The 20,928-nt window shown below is 39.0% G+C and overlaps 2 protein-coding genes and 2 long non-coding RNA genes across 6 annotated transcripts; 2 read left to right on the top strand and 2 right to left on the bottom strand.

The window, feature by feature from the left end:
* Positions 1-2: 2 nt before the first annotated feature.
* Positions 3-11,576, bottom strand: LOC107266189. Its single transcript, XM_015736434.2, has 9 exons — positions 10,455-11,576; positions 2,278-2,343; positions 2,063-2,148; positions 1,854-1,949; positions 1,202-1,327; positions 1,006-1,086; positions 668-747; positions 430-537; positions 3-198 (listed from the first exon to the last, which is right to left on the bottom strand). The coding sequence occupies exons 1-9, from the start codon at positions 10,934-10,936 to the stop codon at positions 34-36; spliced, it is 1,290 nt and encodes a 429-aa protein (XP_015591920.1). The 5' UTR covers positions 10,937-11,576; the 3' UTR covers positions 3-33.
* Positions 1,254-5,033, top strand: LOC112494128. Its single transcript, XR_003059278.1, has 3 exons — positions 1,254-1,388; positions 2,389-2,534; positions 2,611-5,033. It is a non-coding gene; the product is annotated as an uncharacterized LOC112494128 (long non-coding RNA).
* On the top strand, positions 8,774-18,289 carry LOC107266188. 3 transcript variants are annotated; one of them, XM_025083456.1, is made up of 3 exons: positions 16,873-17,237; positions 17,349-17,445; positions 17,784-18,289. In XM_025083456.1, the coding sequence occupies exons 2-3, from the start codon at positions 17,383-17,385 to the stop codon at positions 18,177-18,179; spliced, it is 459 nt and encodes a 152-aa protein (XP_024939224.1). In that variant the 5' UTR covers positions 16,873-17,237; positions 17,349-17,382; the 3' UTR covers positions 18,180-18,289. The 3 variants fall into 3 exon arrangements, with proteins under 3 accessions (XP_024939222.1, XP_024939224.1, XP_024939223.1); XM_025083455.1 differs by having other exon boundaries at positions 16,873-17,277; XM_025083454.1 differs by lacking the exons at positions 16,873-17,237; positions 17,349-17,445 and adding an exon at positions 8,774-9,034.
* On the bottom strand, positions 18,069-20,792 carry LOC112494127. Its single transcript, XR_003059277.1, has 4 exons — positions 19,100-20,792; positions 18,858-18,973; positions 18,281-18,781; positions 18,069-18,201 (listed from the first exon to the last, which is right to left on the bottom strand). It is a non-coding gene; the product is annotated as an uncharacterized LOC112494127 (long non-coding RNA).
* Positions 20,793-20,928: the final 136 nt, after the last annotated feature.

Below are 20,928 nucleotides of genomic sequence, written 5' to 3'. Positions count from 1 at the left end.
ATTCAATCATTCTTTCCATGCAAATCTTATTAATTAATAATTCATTCTCCCATTAATCGGTAAAGCCGGAGAACACCGTACAATCAATCTATTCTCAAGTTCAGCAATTCTGTTTGCCAATTGCTGAATTTTCCTAGACTCTTGTTCAAACAGCTTCATCTGGTTCTTCATGTCGTTCATTTCTTGTTTCATAACCAGCTAAAAATATTTACTATAATATAATATGTGCAAACATAAAATGAATTATAACAATAACTCCTCGCTCCCCCACCCCGCCAAACTTTTTTTAATGAATGTATATAAATTTTTATGGTATTATTTCACATGCGATTTCTTTCATTGCAATATTAAATAATTAATAATAATTTCAATAAAATTTTTTACGCGCGTATTACATATGATTTCCATAGTCATTCATTTTCTTCTTACCATGTTATCAACTGTCCTGCTCATTTTCCTCATACGTTCCACAGTCATGTCCATTTTCGTATTCATCTCCGTGTTCTTAGTATCCCGTTTCTTCTCACGTGCCAATTGCTGCATGTGAAAGTATTTAATTGAATAGCATTGTGCTTCTCCCAAGATGTAATAAAAAGAATTGAAAAAAAAAAACAGAAAGGAGCTAAATAAAAATTAAGAAGCATCAACTGTCCCAACGCTTCGTTACCTTCTCCAGTTTGATCAGTCTCTTAAGAATAATCTCGTAATCCTGATCGAGATCGGAATCACCCACCTCATTCTCACTATCTGCAATCAAGGACATACATTAAATATAGCCATTTGTGTATAGCGCGTAGGAGGAGATCGCGTCAAGTGGGCAAGCGCGATGCGATATATTTATATTACTTTCAGCACTCAAATCTATATATACAAATATATATATTTAACTCCAGCAAACCAGTGCTAAATCGGTAGACGCGCAAGCAAACAGATATCAACAGAAATCCGTAGTAATCGGAGATTTTTACGTTCCCCGATTCAGTGAAACCCCGTGGCGCCGCTTACCTTGTATCGACGGCTTTTTCGTCGTGGTGGGTCCGTAGTCGTTTTCCAAATCGCGAGCTTCGAAGGCCGTACCATTTCCGTCTACATAAAAAAAAAGCAAGGATCCCACATTATGGTCGCCATTATGGAATAAATATAAAATTCACATTGAGATTATTTTTCAGGTTCCCCGTTCCAAATACGGTCTCTTACGTACCGCTTTTGCGACAGGATTGACCATCCGGTTGCAGTTGAAAACCGGGTCTGCAGTTGCACTCGTAGCTACCAAGGACGTTTCTGCATAGCTGCCCACAGGGCTTCTCGGTCACGCACTCGTCCACATCTACGAGGAAGTCGATACGTTTCACGGAAGTGGATTTAAAATGGTGGCCAATTCGACGCGTGTGAGTAACGATAATCCTAAGATTACTGGGTTCGAGTGTAGCGTAAGTGCCATAAGTGGTCCTGGGTGGTGATCACTCGTTCCACGTGTTTCATATACCCGTATATCTATATTGCTTAGTAGCCGGATCGTAAGATGCCTCGAAGAATCTTCCGAGTCATTGATTACTGTGGTAATTAGAATGTTCCTGTATGCATACGCTGTCTTACGTGATCCATCATAAATCTTCTATCTTTTAATAGTCTGAGACCCATAAGCTATGTGCATACAGATGGATCTGATATGTAAATTTAATTATACCAAAATAATGAGTTTGCTTTTAATGGCAATTTTAGTGAATTAAATTGATTACTGTTGGTTAATTTTGGACTTTGGTATACCAGGTCGTGGGTTGTTGATTTATTTGTTTTGTGTGAAATTCAAATATTGGCCATTGGTCGTGTTCTATAATTTAGAGGTTTCTCACCTGTCTCACATTGATTTCCCGTGAAACCCTTAGGACACGTGCACCTCCCTGGTGAAGTGCAGGTACCGCCGTTTAGACAGGGCAAGGAGCAAGTGGCTGTGGCAAAGTAGAAACATAATAGCGAAGTAATGAATTACAAGGTGTTCACGAAAACGATGAATGTTGGTAGTACAATTTTACGACTTGGGACTCCAATTGATTGTACTTACGCTTGTTGCAGCCAAAACTGAACCGCGTCACTTGCGTCCATCCAGGACAGCACAAAAAACCAGAAGACACTTCCGTATAGAGGACTCTAATTTCATATTTTTCCCGGAAACAGAAAAAAAACAATTTAACGCTTCTACATAAGGAATGAATAATTATTTGGTAAAATTTCTCTATCAGACTGTACAGTTCACATATTTTTTCCATTACTACTTACCGTATCTGCCTTCCTCGATGATGCTGCGCGACAGCACTTGGAGCTTGTCTCGTGCATACTCTCCTCCTGGAACAATCAGTATCATACTGTCAGCTTTTGTAAATCCTGAAGGTAGCAAGAAGCGAGCGACAGGATGGTCCTTAAGGCTGTACGCAGAGTTAAGATGAGCGGCATGAGAAACTTGAAAAATAAACTACAACCTACAGACGATAATACGCCATTAGTCTCCACGATGTCCCCTGAGCCTTCTTCATCAGGTATTCTAAATCCATTTTCTACCCCACCTTCCTAATCGGGTTCCGGTGTCGCATTTAAGACTGACAGTGATTCCAGTGTCTCCAGGAATGACCCAATCGTTACACTGGGAAGTGTACGAGAAGGAAGGCAAAACGAGAGGGAGAAGGAAAGATGCCGATACGGAGAGTCCAGCTTGAGTTGGATAGAATAAAATAAAGGAAACTGGCGACCTGGCCGAAAGGTAGGCAGACTGGGAGACTCCGCTTGGCAGAACCACTTCGTCATCGTCAGGACATAGAAAATTGCGTTTCGCCGTGTCCCTGTCATGTTTGCGGAACGCGACACGACGTTAACTGTCGCAACAACGGATTCTATATACCTACGTGGCCTCCCTCTGACTCATGGATACAGCCACGCAGGTATACCTTTACGTATGCTGATACGTGCGAGTCCTGCAACACGTAGAAATGCACTCTGCCGCTTGCGAATCGAGTAAATCGAAACAAAGAGAGCCGAACGTTCACCTTGGCGCGAGCAATTAAAAGACGGACTTAAAAATAGAACCGGCAAGCTGGAACGTAATGATTCGGCCTCGTTCGAACGGTGGAAATAGGAATTAAGGGTGGTGAATGGCGACAATAACCGAAAGGAAAGTAAGAAAAAAAATACGTAGAAAGGAATACGAGTAATTTTGAAAAAAAAAATATTCACTTACAAAATACTGCATTGTTTATTCGGATGATTATCAGAAATTTTTTATACCCTATCGCAATATACAATATCTCATACGTAGGAAATAGAAAGGAACAGTTTCTACGTTCAACCATGATCTACTAACTGCTACAGTGATATATAATATGTTTGTCGTGTGTAAATTGTCATGAAAATGTAATTCATTAACGTGAAGTCAACGTACTTTCGGACGGCAGTCGAGGAAAACAAGTTCTTTCGGTATTAGAGCTGTACATTATTAACGAGTATAATGAAAGTGGGTTAAAGACATACAGAGAAACTATTATTTCGGATCAAAAGCATAATTGATAACAACAAGCGTATTGTATTGCTCTTAAACGCTTATGCGCATGCGTACGCATAAAGTTTTATAAAATTTATTTTTCTCCACTCAATTTTCCAATATTTTCTTTCTATCTGAGTGCAACGTTTCTTATTTAAGGATTATCTTCTCACAAGTAGCAGCAGATTATTATCCTACGTGAGTACTCGGAATCTCGACTATGCATATTATATGCGCGCACAAGACCCATCTTGTAATCTCTGATGTCCATCCTCTCGTAGAACGACGATATTATTGTGCCATCTCGTATATTCTTATCTTCCCACGTATTCTTGGTGCGCCTCTATAATCGGCGCTGTTAAACGGGAGCTTTAGCACGATCTTTTTCCTGGAGTTCGAATAACACGTCAATCTATATGCATATGCTTTTTGATTATGTATATCGACGGTGGCGCTGTACGGTACGGCAGTTTCAGGAAATGCAATCCAGACCTTTGAAAATTGAGAATTTGAGACACGCTCTGGAGGACAATTGCGTGGGAATACTGGTTCAGTTGCAATGCCCATAGAGCACCGGGTCTCTTGTCGATAGACAGAGTGAAGGAGAGATACGTAAATAAATGTAGGAAGGTGTGTGTTTATATGGGTATATATATGTATATTGTCCATATGTACTATCATGACACACGAATAAGTCCACTTAGGATTTCGCGTATCTTCGTGACTCGTCCGATATGGCGTGTTGTGCTGTGATAAATAAAGCCAGTGAAAAAGAAAGAATTGTGAGAATGGTCAATAAAGAGAGAATTCTTAACGATCCAGGAGAAACAGAGCAAATTGCTCGATGAATTTTATGGAGTATAATAAACCCGGCGTGATTTATTGGGGCGATTCTATCGAATTTATCGCTGGCACTAACGGTAATACGTATAGTATGTCTCTTTGAATGAAGGTATTTGACTTTTCAAATAATTAGTTGCGCGTCAAGACGCCTGGATGGCGCTGTCAACGGTCAATGGCCGTTTCCAGTTCTCGCAGTGCACGGCGGTACTAATGAGGATGCGTACTTCTTTATTTTCCTGAACTTAACTTAATCGCAGATTCGGTGGCGCCGTGATAAAGACTCTCGGTACTTTCGTACTTGCCAGGCACATAAATCAATTCCTTAATAAGGTTTAAGTGTAACAAACGTCCCTTCGCATTAGCCCGGACGTAACCGCGATAAAGCCTGCATTAAATCTCGGCTTAATGTCGCGAATGGCAGACACGATGTTGCGCGCGCATTCTTACGAAATATCGGTACTTGGGCGATGACTTGTAAAATAGAAAGTGCACGGAGCACCGGTTTAACTATAAATTAAATGATTTTTGTATAATTAAACATTTCAAACTAATGAGAAGAACGGTACGTACGACTTTGTTATTGCGCCACGACTTAAGGAGGACTGTTTGCTCTTGACGGGAAATGTATGTATATGCTGTTCGAGTGTTGTCATCGTGACGGATAAAAATTAGGTAAAAAATCAACAGTTATATTATACGAAATATTTAAGTGCCACTTGCATGCATCATATAATGATTTCCCTGTTAAATTTTGTGTTGGCTGACTTTTGACGGTCATTGGCTACCATTTAAAGTGGACAGTTGATTAAATGCAGTCTCGCTGCTAATGACACCTCATTTTTCCCTGTCGCTTAAGTGGAATTACTATTGGACGATCGCCGCGACTAATTGTAAGCGATCGTTTTCGAATTGCGAAGTTTCTCACGATCTTGCAGTCTGGAGAAACGCGAATTATACGCAAGCTAGAAGGTAATGAGAAGTGACGTAGCTCAAGTAAAATTTTGTTTGTAGGTAAATTAAGAACGAAAAATACCAAAAAAAGAACCAAAGTCTAGTTTATAAAATCAGTCACTCAGTAAGCAGATAAAAATAGACTGTGCTCTTAGTAGTTGATTAAAAAAAAAAAAGAATCGGTCACGGTTAATTATATTAATTCACTCTTACATGATTGTTTGACATTATAATTTTACATATAACGCATACCTACTCTCTTGTTTCATAAATTACTTTTGATTAGATAATATTTCGAAAAAATATTTTTATTTTTATTCCATTGTTGCATCATTTAATTTATCGAGTCCAAAAACAGTCACCGTGTAACGTACTACAAAGTCTTTCTTGCACGTTGCCAAGATCACACGTGGAGCAGGTTATCTGTAATTTTATTCAGATCTTATTTTGTATCCCTTGGGAAGATCTCTTGAATGAAGTATTTTGAATCAGCTAATATATTCAAAAGCAATTTGTAACTTGTTCATAACTGTTTGTTCAATTCACCTGCTTAAGTATACGAATCCGCTATTATTTTCTGGGTAAAATAATAAATGAATAATTTATTATCTTAAGCATCCTTGTTTGTCACACTGATAAGGAATTACACATTAAAATTATTCAACATAAATAAGTTATCCGAATTGGACTCTTTCATAGGAACCAACTAGAGGCCCTAACTTCACGTGATGTGTTCAGCTTGAACAATCTAGGAAGCGATATATACAAGGTTGTTCAGAATTATTGCACTAAGTAAAATTACTGCTCATACATAATCCAAAGTACGAACTTCAATTTATGTCACAGTAATGAATTTTCCTATATAATTATCGTGCATTAATATTGCATCTATAATCCATGCGTCTACTAATTTACAAATTTAACTTGGCTCATCGTAATAACAATACAGTCAAACGTCATTTTCCCAAAATGCATCATGATGCTTAGCCACAGTATAAACTCATTGATGCCAACTGCATCTCGTAAAGATAAATTTGAAAAGCGCTGCAGTTACCCCAGCTCCGATTTCCGACGTCGCATACATTAATTAATTTAACAAAGAACCGTGTTGAAGGAAATTTTTGCAAATTGAAATGTCAATCAACGAACTCTCAGCCCTTCGTAAATGGCGTTACTCTTCGTAAACCCTTTGCCATTAATATCGATCCGCTTGAACTGTTCTACAATACAGCTACAGATAGATGCGCGTTCGATAGTTAAAAGTTTAAACGTTAATTAGAAAATGATTTAATCACGCATGACATGGTCGTTCGAAAGTGATAATTCTCAAGCATCTCAGCACGTTAATATTGTTACAGCATCGAATGGCTGTAACGAACGAGTTTGAAGCGCGGATATTGGGTTAGCGCAACGTGCAGTTCCCAAGGCGATAAAAAGAAACCGGCACGAGCTAATAAAAGGGTGTACGAGATGGAGAAATAAAGCACTAAATATATAAAACACGTTGCCGTTGCACATAAATGAAACGCAATTTCGCCCTATCAATTAAAATTGCCAAGGAAATAAATATCAAGCAAGAATCCGCGAGCGTATTCAAGATTTTCAAGAATCAAAAAACAAAACAGATCACAGGACTGCATGCTGTGCAAACGGCGGCATTGTTACTGCAGTCTATTCGCATCCAAGGAATTTCAAAACATATCAACGTAGCCATCTTCCATTTTTTTATACATTTATTCTTCGTCCTCAATCTCAGACAATCCCTCTTCCATTAATATACTTTTCATAAGATGACATGCCGACGTCCTACCAGAGAATATAAACCTATAAATCTTTTATTTTCCTACGCGGAATTAACATGGCGGTCCTTCTGTACTGTCGCGTCCGATTCGATGCTTTTCTATTTGCGAATAAGAATGTTCACGGCATAGCAAGCACACTTTGATCGATGATACGGAACGCTAATTTTGGCGTCGGCCGAGCTGCTGCCGCAAACTGGTTCGGGACTGTTTGGAGTCTCTGCTGCTGCTACCTGACAGGTTCGGACCGTTACGGCGGTACAGGTAGTCGGATGCGTCCAGTCGACCCATGAGTAGGTAGATATAGGCAGATAGGTACGTGTGCACGTATAGCAATGATCGGTGCCGAAGGCCGCAGGGCCAGATCGAACGGCAAAGCTTCAAAATTACAAAATTACTTGATGAGGGGTTTCCGAAGATGCTGAAGTGAAGTAATTACGCGCTTACGCGCTACCAATAAGTCGTGCGGAACAATTTATTACCACTATGATACGCCGGCTACCTTCCGTCGTATCGTTCACGTAATTTTCGTTATCATTTTATCGACGCATCTACACTGTCTTTTGTCTAAGTGCTATGGAGAAGATCGATTAGTTTTATTTGCATTGAGAATGCACCTCGGTCGAACGATTGGAAGACAACGCGTAGTTTTATCCCTTTCTGTACTGGACGGTCGGTAAAGTAGAGAGCTACTTTAAATTTTATGTCTATTTGATTGCGCTCCAGTTTAATGTTGCTTACTGGGTATCGTTACGGTACCTATAGGTCTCTCGTATGGTCTTTTTGGTCCAGGTGAATTCTTGACCCTTTCAATTCCGCCTGGTTATCAGTCCATTGTTTCTCATTGTTGGACTGAGCGGATTGGTTTGAATTTCCCGCGCGCACTTGAACTTGACGGTTTTTTTTAAATAGTCCGTACTCTTGCTCTACCATAAAAGCTCGTGTTTCTGTCGAGATTGAGGTGCGTTTGGTACGCCTTTTTGCGAATAATTCAGCCGTTCTTTTTAGAGTGGACCGTGCAGTGCAGCCTCTTGCCTACAGGTCCACTCCGGCTGGCTTTGTCGTGTCTAACGGGTGAACGAGTGGTTTCAATCCAAAGACTTTTCTAGCGGCTCGTGATAATCGCATAAATGTGATTTCTTTTTAATTATCATAAAAATTTTGAAAAATACTTAATGATGCATCTGGTACTTATCTATCGTAGATATCTATATGTATTTTTTTCTACGCTCTACGCCCACTTCTCTCGACCCTCTCACCTCGTACATGCCTCTTCATAAAATTCCACGTTAATGGATTTACATGGCTCACGATCTCCGCCTTAAAATCTTCTCGTCATTATTCGATCCCCCCGATCAGCCGTAATGCACTTTTTAATATTGCAAAACGCTTCTCGTGTCTTCTTTTTCTTTTAAATTCCTCAAATTCCATCCAAGTAAACCGTATTCCGTAAAATACGTCCCTGAAAATTTTGCACGAGACGACCGTGAGATTTACGCAAAATGCATAAGCACGGTCAAACGTCAAATAAAGATTGAACGGGTGGAAAAAGTAACATCTTATACAAAAATTTCAAATTTGACAAATAAAAGTAACGACAAAATGAAAAAATGCATAAGAAAAATAAATGCACTTTCACGTGGTCCGATTGGCGAATCTCGCGCAAATGGAACATCCAGTCTCGGTTTTAGGGTTGAATGTCCCAGAGTGTTATGTTTATCGTGGGAGCGGAGGCTCCAGTACTCCGCTCTATTTGCGGAATGGACTTTTGTTTATCCTTTTATTTTTCGTTTCCCCGCCTGGCATTCACTCTTTGCGACACCTCGAGACGAGGACGCCGCGCCTCGCTGGAGAGTTCCTCGATTCTCGACGCAGCCGTCGTCGTTCGCCAGTGCAATTCAACGATGAAAAGGTGAGTGAGAGAAAGGCTTTCTCCCATTGTCGGGGACACTTTTTAGAAAGTCACCCTGTGGTCTTTTAACCCTCGGCGCGCAACGCGAATCGCCATTCCGCTCAAGAGGCTGCGTAGCCTTCTTTGTGTATCCGGCGACACGTATATACATATATATATGTACCTACAGATATACTTACTTGCCTCACCTAGAGAGAATCGGAATCGTATCGCGCCCTGTTATAATGGACAACAGGATCGTTTGCGCCAAAGACATTGCACTGTTGCGCACATTGACCAGAGTCTCGTATAACGTGTGCTATGCTCAATGCAGGCAGAGTTCAGTATGCGAACCGTACGTCTATGCTGGTACATGAAAACATCGTACACACACGTTAAGGGACAGGTTTACAGTATTTTTACTTGGAGGCACACATCTGGGTAACCTGAGTGCCGATTCGATGGAACAGCACCGTACGTACCCACCGAATTGCAGTCAGACGAAATAGTGATTCGAGAGTCTCGTGTGTCCTTCGTGGAAGCTGTGTGATTTGCGAGCCTTCATTTCTTTTAAACTTTTTACATTTTTCGCCGCGACGCTTCTGTGCAATGGGCTTTGCTGATTTTGTGGCTGCGTGAACACGGCTTCCTTTATTCTAGTGGCTACGCGGGCTCTTTGTGCAGTGGGCTAAAGACCGTGGCTAAACGAAAATTTGTAATTGTGACAAATATGTTTTACATGGAAAATAATGCAGTGCTGTAAGAAGATGCGACTGTTCACTCAATCCTGATCCAATGGTAATGACGTTTATTGAGCGGAGGTTCTTTTTTGAGAATAATTTTAGTTTTACGTTTGCTGTAGAAATTTCATGTGAGATTTGGTTATGAAGCTGATTTGCCGATAGAGATGGAGTACGAGTGGATATAATCCGATGGATTTTATTTTTTAATTATTACAAACCTAGTATAGAAACGCGGCGGTTTAACGTTTGATGTTTTATTTTGATTTATCTTTATTTATTAACGAGACTTTTAGTCAAATATGGAAATTGTAGTGTTAGAGAAATCGAGTGAGAGAGTTTTGATTTCATAGTATCTACTGCTCGATCGGTGAAATATCGCAAGTGTACTTTTAATATTGTTTTTAAATATTTTCGTTAATTTTCGGATGATCGTATAAGTCGAAAATTGTCATAAATCTTATCTGTGCGGAATACTGTTTTATGTAACGTTAATCGAGTTACACGTATATAGTCGCCTTTCAAGTTTATCCTTAAAAATGTATACTATGATTTATTAGCACATAAAGCGCACTCAGAATTGTACAGGAGAAATAATAAGTCTAACGACAAGTCATTAATCAGAACTGTCATTCTCAGAATATAGAGGAATTTAAATATCACGAAATGTTCAGGTTATCGATTACAATAATTTAACTCACCCAGGGTGTTGTTTCGTATACACCTGTACAGGAGATGCGTTTTGAAAGCCCTGTAGATACGATTCCCTCCCCTGATGATGATGTTGATGATGATTGCTATGATAACCAGCATAAGCAACAGCCCTGGTCCCAGCACCTTCAGATCGAGCCACGGCAGTTAATCTGTCAGTCCTAGAAGGCTGCTCAAATCCCTTTTCAAAACTTGAACTTTGCGCGTTTCTATATGAATGATTAACATCCTTTTCAACGTGAAGTCTCGTCCGATCCTGTGGATGAGCCTTAATCATTCGATCCAGCCTCGCACTGGGTAAACTATCCCTAGAATGTCTTGCCGCCAAAAGTGTTTTGGAAATCTGAAAACTCGGCCAAGAATTTTCACGAGCCGGAAGCCGCTGATAAGGATCATTTAGAACGTTACCAGTCACACCGGAAATGACAGCAACAATCACGAGGAGTAAAAAACTTCCGGTGCGGCCAATCATTGTTTTTTTTTTTTTTTCTTTAAATATTTTATGCACGTTTTACACCTATTTATGCGTATATAAAATATCTTTGTATTCGCGCAATCTAAAATCCCAATTACAGTCACATGGTTTCACAGTTTCAAATTGTCTCGACCAAATATCAAGGTCAGTGGCCGAATTTATTTTCAAGTTCAAATCCTCAGTCAGTTACTCGCTACGAAATTGTCCGAAGGCTGTAAGGAGAACTACTGAACGAGACACGGAGCTCCACGTGCTTGAGTTGTTCGTTCTCTCCCACCGTTCCTCTCTTGATTCTCTTTTTCTCTGAGAGCCCCACTCGCTGCTGCACGCTTTACTTCGAACCTACCACCTACCACCTTACCGTACACATGTGGTTATTCGTGTATATCGCTTCGCCACAAGCGGACAGGACAATGCTCCGTCTGTCGGCAATAACTGTCCTATATGTGTATTCGCGATGATAAAGGTGCCACATTAAGACGCGTATGAGATATGATTCACAATTGCCTAATAATATTGGAATCTGGAAAAAAATGAAGAACGCATTTTTATGATGTTGGATGTTGCAATTTATAAGCGAGAATTTTTTACCTTAATACTGTGCCGAGTATAGGTATAGGGAAAATTTATTGAGAACGACACTACCTGGCAGAATTTTTCTTAGCCAAGTCCAGGGTTCATCTGGGTACCCATTGGACCAGTAGGACCTCGACGGGTACTCATAATGGAAATTCTACTAGGGCTGTCCGATTTTTGGGTTCAGTCGATACGGATGGTAATACCGATTGCTTCTTTTGATACGTATTGATGCATTTTTCGATATTCTTTTTAATACTGCCTTACAAAGTCCTTTGTAAATTTTTTTTGTATTTTTTTGTAAAGCAGATTTATATGGAGACTACTTCATTTTAGAGGTTTTTTGAACTGTTTATAGTAAGTATTTTATATAGTATTATTTTATATAGTAATTTAGTAATTATTATATAGTATTATTTTTTATAGTAAGTATTATTACTGTACGTTCAATCTTAATGATAAATTATGACATCTTTCATTATTTATTTATTTCATTCGAGTCGCAGTTTCATTTGAAAATTCATTCATTTTTACACTGTCACTGAATCAACCTGTATTTTTAGCATAGGCAGAGAAGATGTTGTTCCTTTCCTACCGCAAATCTTAGAACTTGTTCAGATGTTATCTTCGCCACAAGATATCTGCGATAGCCTCACTCCCATACTGACAAGCAAACAGAATGGAAATACGAAGATCTCAATGGTGTGTAAACAAGTTGAGAAGTAGATAAAAAGAAAAAGAAGAGGTAACAAAAAACTAATACCAAAAGACGAAACATAAAATTATTGTTCCTAGACAAGAGCAAGATAACAATCTTGATGGTTCTCAGTATAAATATAATTTATGACGACAGACAAAATACTCCACTCATCTTTAACATTTTTTAAAATCTGCTTCGATGACTATATTCAAGCAATAATTTAATCCCGTCGGGTGGCCGATCATCAGATAATTTTTCATAACAGTAAAATCTGCATATACTCATCTCACACATGGTCAGATTGCAAATTTTATAACTAATATCGTAGTGACGTTACTGACAATATTCTAGTGCAATTCGTATACAATTAACATAACTACAACAGATACAATTGGCAGATATAGATATAAACCTAAAGCCTAGAGCGGATATCCGGTCAAGGTAAAATAAATCACTGAAACAAAAAAAATATTATGAAATGACACTGTCCAGTTTCTACTCTACATCAGACATAGCATATACTCTTAGTAATAGCTGTGTGAAATGTAACAATAAAAGAATAACTGTTAGAGTTGATATCCCAAAAGTATACAAACCTATACAATTGTTATTCACATTAATATCTGTTTTTATGACTTTTCCCATCTTTTGCTTTTCTTTTTATTCCTTCTTCTCTCAGATTTGTCATCTCAATAAGTATGTTTATTATTAAAACCGGATTAATATTTTTTACATTTTTTATATAAAAAATATATGAATGTCGTGGCTGATAATATTTTGACTAATCAAAGCATCGAGTGGACCTTCCACCGATTACCGGATTGGTCGGCACTTGAGTCGGGAAGAATTGGAAATTTTTGACCATGATCGGTGGACAAAATCAAAAGGGAGTTAGTCTGTGATATGCAAAGCAAAGGCAGTGTGTTCTCCTGGAACTACTGGCGCTCAACATTTCGGAGAGTAGGGAACCTTCCGTGCCATCTGCTTTATGTATGTTGTATTTGATAAGAAAATAATTGAAATTTGTTAAATCAAAACGTCATACCTAATGGGCACAGTACGCGAGCTTATCATAGAGTCCATGCATGTCAGAAAATGTGTACGAACCTTTGTTAAACGTAAAGCAGAACTATCAGCTAGCAGTGCACGCGAGCACACAATCATCTTGATTACATTTCTTCTCCGTGAGACACGAGGAGGAATCGCGTCTCTTAACTTGAGAATAGATCGAGGAACGAGAAGAAGGAAGAGCAAGGAGAAAAATAAAAAGAGAGAAATAAAATATAAGGAAAACATGAACAAGAATCGCTCGCCTACGCTCAGTAATCCGCAAGCGGATCGATGGCGTCTCTCATTAGACCGTAGGAAATCGTCGATTTTACCTCGATTTCCATGTCGATTTATCGTAGCCTCACGATTCAACGTTCAATCGATGGTTAACGATTGGCAAACACTATCTGCGGCAATAGCGGCTGTCATCAATAGTATCCAGCAGCACGATAAATCCAATATGGACTGGGGTACCTTGGGAATCAAGTGCGAAACATGAATTGCGACTGGAGAGGCAATTTTTAATGGATTGTATATCCGTGTTTTTTGAACTTTTTTTTTAATAAACACAAGAAATTCACCTTCGTATGTAAACGCGTCAGACCTGGAAACCTACTAGATGATCGAAGGTCGAAGGTGAGTCGACGGCAGGTCAATTGGTGCCATTCAGATGGTATCCACAGTCTCATGTGAATAAGTAGCGTTGTCACGTCACTTTGCTAGAAACTTAAGAGTTCAAAGGTGAAATATGAAAAAAAATTGCAACAATAAGTTAGCCAGTACATACTTCCAAGCGTCGGTTGTTTGGTCAGTTCTGTATATACAGTTTGTTTCATCTAGAGTGCCGTTGCCGCACTTGTTTTTTGGTATACCCCTGCTGTCAGAAAATTGTGCGCCTGCGTATCCGTGTACACCTATGGTTTTTGTGTGCGACTATGCGCATGCGCATACAACCAGTATACTGCAAACTGTACATGTAAGGAACTCCTATGGTAAAACATGGCGACGTTCGATTTAATTATTTGAATGGAAGGATTTCGATCAAATTGCCTTTTTCAGGAATGAAAACTTTGGGATTTGTGTTATCAACATTTTGACAATTGTTCCGACCACTCTTTTTTTTCGTGCCTGTATATGGAACAATATGCAATATGTATTCCGATATAACTATATAGCTCTGAAATTGTTACATTTATAAGCAATCGAGTAAAGTTCAAGTTCAGTTGAGCACGATATGAAATTATTTTTGTTACTTCAAGTTTCACTTGTATTCATTGCATTTGGGATAAACAAGATGAATGTGGGAATTTTTTTGAAAGGAATTGCTGATACGAATATACATAAACATAATGCACCGAATAATGAACGTTTGTGTCAATTGGTTTTTATCCACGAATGTGTTATATACTCATTTACTCGTATTAACTTTATTTATACAGAGCGAGATTAAAAAATTATGGGTTTGTGATTCAGAAGCGACCAAGTGCATATAACGTGTGATTAAAAAAAATAGAACTAGGTGTCATGTTCCATGGCATTATTTAATATGCATTTCATTATTCATTTTTTTAATAAATTGCTTTCAATTACTAATATGATTATTTTATCATCTACATTGTAGGGATGGGACGATTGCGTGCTCTGTTTTTTATATTGTACTTTTTGCCTTTTTCCATCTACACAACGCTGTACTGTCGGGTGTTCAAGAAACAGGCATTTGAAAGCGAGAGCCGTTACGCGCGTAATGTCCGTAATCTCAAAATCGAATAAATTATTAGTTGAGACTGGTGCGGGATGAAAGTCAAACGTATTTTTCTTAATTAATGTTACCGATGATGCAAAATTTTCTTGTAAAATTTTGGTAAGATTTTTTTTTAAAACAACATTACAGTTGATCAGGTCATTGCAATTTATTCATTGCCCAATAGCTGGCAGATTAAATGTTCATTCGATACCGTGTTTCAACTGACAACGGTTTCCCCTGCATCAGGGAATTTCGAAGTTCGTTCTAGTTTTTTCACCTATAGTATATACAGTAGTAAGAAAGATTTTTGCACTGAACTACTGGAGAATTCAATATCTGTGAAGTTGTCTGAGAACGACATATCCTATTAGTATCTGTTCCGTAAGCGATGTGTTTTGACATTCTCTCTGGCAAGAGGAAAAGAATTTCATTTCAGAGCAGAGTAAATCTGAAAGAGTGGAGCAAATAAAAAAACGCATGCTGGAGATTCTTTAATTAAAACAGGAAAATTGTGTGCAGAAATCCTGCAAGAGATATTTTATACGCTTAGCATAAGGTTCTTTTTAAATTAGAGGCATCTGTAAGCTGAATATGAAGCGCACTGTATTTCTAATCAATAAAATTCTCGTTTCGCTTTTCCTGTTTCATCTTTAAGGGGACTCAGGATTTACTGTACGGGTCAAATGTCAATGAAAATAATAAATAATAGGATTATCACAAAGATTCTTTCTCATAGTGAAATTCAGCGAATATTTTGCAAGTTCACAATCACTTTTACGCTAATTTTGCTATTTTAATCCAAACCTGAACGAGTTTTTCACACATTTTTCAAATTGATACAACTTTTTCAAATCGGATTACTCTTTCAGTTTTGGTCAAGTTATTCCTAAATTGTCAAAGTGATTGCTAATCTTGTAGAATGTGGATAAAGAATCTCTATAAAAATCCTGTTATTTGCGAAATTCATTGATGTTTTACTCTCATGGAATGGTATACGAGGTCTGCAATTGCCTCGAGTGGAAATAAATTATTTGCGAAAAACCATCAAGCAAATAGCATTGCGATATGCACACGGTCAGATAACAGTACAATCAGTGCAAGAAATAATTTCAACTCCCTCTATTGCAGAATAAATTCTACAATTGCAAAAATGATTATATCTTTTTTTTGTAAATATATTTTTTTTACTTCAGAACAAATCATCTCTATTTTCTTTTATCATATAACCGACTACTCAATGAATTTAGCATCCCAACGTTTATTCTCAGCATTATCTGAGTATAACGTTAATATATTTAGAACCAATTCGTTTCAATGCTATTCGTATCCCGAATATGATTACTAGGACTAAATACACGTTTCGTAATTACAACCATTTGAGCCGTAAAATTAATCAACAATCTTTGATAGTCCTGCAAAATGATTAGTTGACACTATTTAAAATTCGCAACTTAATGAGATGCGTTGCTACAAATTTCTCATAATTATGTAAAACCATTTGCGACACAGGTATACGTAATTCGTAAGCATCCACTGTGATTTCTGCAAGGTTTGCACGACAGGGTCGACTATCCAGGTTCTGACCCACTGACACGATCCCGTGACGTCACGGGAATTCCAAAGAGCTCGAGGTTAGGTCAAACGCCTCTATGCCTCTCTACAAGCCTCGGGCCTAATTAGTCTTTTACTTATGTTACTTTCTTCAAGAAATAAAATCAAAAGGTAACAATCTACGCCGTTATCAATTCCGAAACTAGTGTCTATATCGACAATCGGTGTTCAACCTTTTCTCCGATAAATCGAATCGATTGCCACGAGCTGTCACAAAGCTTCGGATGCGCATCGCAACGAATCCCAAATAACTTCAGTCAACAGCAGTCAACTAGAGCGGCAATTCTTTGTCTAAATTTTTCCGCTTCATATGTTATTTACATTTTTTGTACTTTATAATTTTTATAATATTTATCAAGAAGGGATGCTAACCCTGTACACGTACCATCAAGGACGTAAGATCATCGCCAGTAACTGACGCCGTAGAGGATATGCAAAAACCGGATATTGCTCACGGAGGATTCTCCATTGAAAGTTGTCAGTGGTGACAGAGAGGTTCTTGGTTAGGATCACGTACAGAGACAGAATCCCTATCGTGCAAGCTGTACCAATACGAAAGCGTATCCAAGAGTTTTGCAAGCTGGCGAATTTGAATAGCGAAAACGAACAGGAAACTGGTATCTAGAGATTTCAAGAGTTACTCAAGATAATCGTCCAGTAGGAGTGCCACGTTATGCTTCCAGTGGCCCCAGAGCGAATCCTGATGAAATACGGTTCCTCTTCTTCAGGTCCCGTTCTCTGAGTCATTTTCACGGCCATTCTATGTTTCGACTCGTCGACCGACCCCTTGGTTTCAGGCAGCGCGCCAACGAGTGGATCTATAAGGTCAGTCGGAGTAAAACTCCATTACTGGAAAGTTTTCATTTGGAGGACTTCCTGCTATTGCCAAATAGGTCAAATTATGAAACCCGGCCAAAGCCTGGAGGATACCCATTGCGCAACTGTTAAACCTATAGAGAACATTCATATTTTACAGCTAATCCAGAATCAGTTGAGAAAATTATTAAAAAATTCAAATTGTACTCAATTAAATTATTTATTTTGTTTTGACAAAATTTCGAAACTCGGCTAATCAATTAATACTTGGTATATTAAAAATTTTATGAAACACTCAGATTTTCATTTTGACTAGTTCATATAATACTTATTTAATTATTCCGTAGATGTTGTTTCTCTGGTCAAGGGAACCTGTCCCAGGACCTAGAGCTGGACCATGGTTCGCATGGTTCGCGACGGCTGTGCTACTGTGGCGCTGCAGGCGACGACTAGCCAAAGCTATCCTGGCAATATCGCCATTTCGAATTTTTCGAAAAGCTGTTGCTCCCATATCGATTCCGAATTCAAAATTGGCCAGAGAAAGATCGAGTCCGATGATGGAGCTTCATCCAAAGCACAGCACAGGGATAAAGACACGTGTCAAGCGTCTCTATACCGGCGACGGACTTCACGTTTCAAGTTCTTCGATGCAGGTCAGCCAACAGGTCAACTACAGGGTCACCAGAAGTGGTAGAATTTATGGAAAGTATCCGAACAAGACGGTCGTCACGAAGAGGCACTAAGTGAATTAGCGCTCGGAGAATCCTGTAAAAAATAATCCCACAAGAAATCGCTTATTTATACTAGTTATGTCCGCGTGATGTCACCGCCGTCTCAGTCATACCTAACCTATTGTTTGTCACAAAGCACGTAGGCGTCCCCCCTTTTGTGAGCGTGAAAGGAAAAGATGGAGAAAGAGAGAAAAACAAACAAACAAAATCAAACTACCTACGACTTATCATTTCTAATAGAAGATTTGGACTTTCTTAAAATCGTCCAACTCGCATTGATCCAGCATCCAGGACACATTCGTTCTGAGAAGGACACGAAGTCAATTGATAAAGACCTTCACGGGGATGGAGCGTGTCGTAGATCAAGCGAAGCCGGGCGCAGTTTTCGGCGTCCCGGCGCCCTCTTCTCGCTAGCCAGATCAATAAACGTCGCGTGCGTTCAAAGGGTCTAGGACGCCGTAGCTTTAGCGATATTCCCAACCTCAGTAGACTCTGGACCAGGATATTAATTCCCAGTAGTCATACCATTCATATTCGTTTCTTGTTCCAAAGGTTTTTACACTCGCGTCTACATTTCTCATTCGCGTCCCATCCGCTGCAGGACAACATTTCTCCTGAAATAAGAAAAAATTTAATTTTTCAATTTTTTTCTCAAATCTCTATCAAACATTCTCAACGTCATCTACCCACCCTATTTCCTTAAAATCACACACGCGGCAGTATTCCTTAACTGAAATCACAGGAGACAATGTTGCTTTCCTAAGTTTCCTATCAGCGATGCTCCAATTGCAGTATAATAATATACCCTTTGGAGACAGTCGCAAGAAGGAATAAAAGCTATTGGATTGGCAGATGAGTAAAGGATGAAAATGACTTATCGAAATGAAAGAAAATGGCAAATTTTATATTTACAATGGATCAATAGTACTCACGCGTATCTACAGTGTATCGCATGCTCTCATGCGTATCCAGCCAAGGGACAAAATTACAAGAAGTTTGCTTAACTATATCACAGCCTGATAACGAATTTAATCAATCCGGCGACCCTGTCGAGGATGGTCTATTCGATTTGAATAGAGCGAGGTTCCGATGAGGCTTCGCTAAGCTCTAACGTCATGTTCTATGAAGTTCTCCTGGTCGGTGGTCTATAATCGCGAGCACCCCTGCCGACTCTAAATAATACATACTATCTATCGAGCCGTCGAACTCGGCGTAGTTTGCCGCAGTGACTTGATGGGCTTCGAGCGCCTTTACGTAACTATATATGTATACGTATATTTTATATAACTATTATATGTATATATGCATTATATATTTATAATATAAAAGTCTATTCTTCGTGCCCACGAAGTTCTCACCGATGACGATAACGAGGTAACGAGGTTCTTACGTACTTTGTAAAATTTCCCTTGCTTGTATGCAAAGTTTGTATTTACACACGTACACGTATTACCATATGTAATAAATTAACGGCAACATCCTACAGTGGTGTGTGGGAAATCAACTTGAAATTCAGAGAACTTTTTTTGTCTTATATTCGATACCCTTAAAATAGATTTTGTTAGCAGTGATTAGTATGGTGATAAGGGCGGAGTAAGATGACAATAGATTTTAAAGGAATCGAATTCGACGTTATCAGGGTTTTTATAAGCCTCGCCTAGTCGTGGTATTGATAATGAGAGTGCATCAGTCATTCACGGTAGAATCGTAAAAGCTTGTGTCGTAATTCACTAGGTACCCACTGTCCTGACGTGATCGTGCTCTGCAAGGTTTATTGTGGCGTGACGAGAAAGAAAAAAAGGAGAGGAAAAGAAATTGCACACACCTCTAGCGTCACGGTGTTTACTTTCACGGAATTTATAGAAACAGCATTAATGTCGCAAAATTACATACTCGACTTTGTTAACTGACTATTCGTACAGTATACATGCGTAGTGTATTCGTAGGAGTACAGTAAGTCTCAATGTCTCAAGTAACAGACGTTTCTCTTCCTTTTTTTTTCGCGTTGTGTTTGTACTCTAGGATGACTTTTGTAACTTTCTCACCGTAGGATCTACTTGTCCTGAGACTACTGTTGTATCTTCAGCGTTTAAGACAAAGTCATGAAGTCGCAAAGGTACTAGAGGAATCAAAGACTTTATATTGTATGTATTGTATAGTCCAAGCAAAGACATAGTAACATTCACAGGTACAATGTTAAAATGCCTTATTCAGGGATATAACAGTTGCGTGCTTGAGGTGTTTCATTACATAGTTGAATAGGACATTTTAATAATGCTGATACGTAACTGTTACTTTGTTCTTGTTGAGGTCACCGGACCAACAATTGAAATTAGATATTTGAAAAACAAGAGTGACTTTTCTAGAAATTATTCTGAGGAATTTTTCACTTGCCAGACTGACCGTTCAGTTTATAATAAGGAACAGTTTTGCATTTAAGTATTTTTATGTAACGAAGATGTTTCCTTGAATCATCGACAGTGAACTTGCATCGACGCCCAGCGTCGTTCTTATAATTTCCCTAGAAATTTCCCAAGGATTTTTTCCAATATCGATACAACCTTTATCCAGCTGTGCAGCGAAGCACGTGCCCAGGCGCCGCAAGACTCCATGGGAAAATTCTAAAAAGCTTCGTTACATCCAGCATTCTTTGTAAGACGGTCATAGCCAATACGCTGCCCGGGTGGAGCGGGTGGCTTCGGGGGTGGCGCGCAAGCGTCATCGTCGCATCGACGCCTCAACGCCCGGGACGTCGGGATGC

This window comes from Cephus cinctus, unplaced genomic scaffold (assembly GCF_000341935.2).
Source record: "Cephus cinctus unplaced genomic scaffold, Ccin1 Ccin1_scaffold0303, whole genome shotgun sequence".
In the NCBI taxonomy this organism is placed as follows: Eukaryota; Metazoa; Arthropoda; class Insecta; order Hymenoptera; family Cephidae; genus Cephus; species Cephus cinctus.
The sequence above is the reverse complement of the archived record's forward strand: the minus strand, read 5'-3'. Positions and strand labels throughout refer to the sequence as shown.

Bases quoted from the DNA above. Each gene is read 5' to 3' on its own strand.
- LOC107266188 (XM_025083454.1), top strand. From the start codon at position 8,789: ATGGAACATCCAGTCTCGGTTTTAGGGTTGAATGTCCCAGAGTGTTAT. The intron at 9,035-17,783 runs GTGAGTGAGAGA...ATTATTCCGTAG, and splicing joins TGCAATTCAACGATGAAAAG to ATGTTGTTTCTCTGGTCAAG.
- LOC107266189 (XM_015736434.2), bottom strand. From the start codon at position 10,936: ATGATTGGCCGCACCGGAAGTTTTTTACTCCTCGTGATTGTTGCTGTC. The intron at 1,328-1,853 runs GTGAGAAACCTC...ACTTCCTCGTAG, and splicing joins GGGAAATCAATGTGAGACAG to ATGTGGACGAGTGCGTGACC. The intron at 1,087-1,201 runs GTACGTAAGAGA...TTTTTTATGTAG, and splicing joins TCAATCCTGTCGCAAAAGCG to ACGGAAATGGTACGGCCTTC.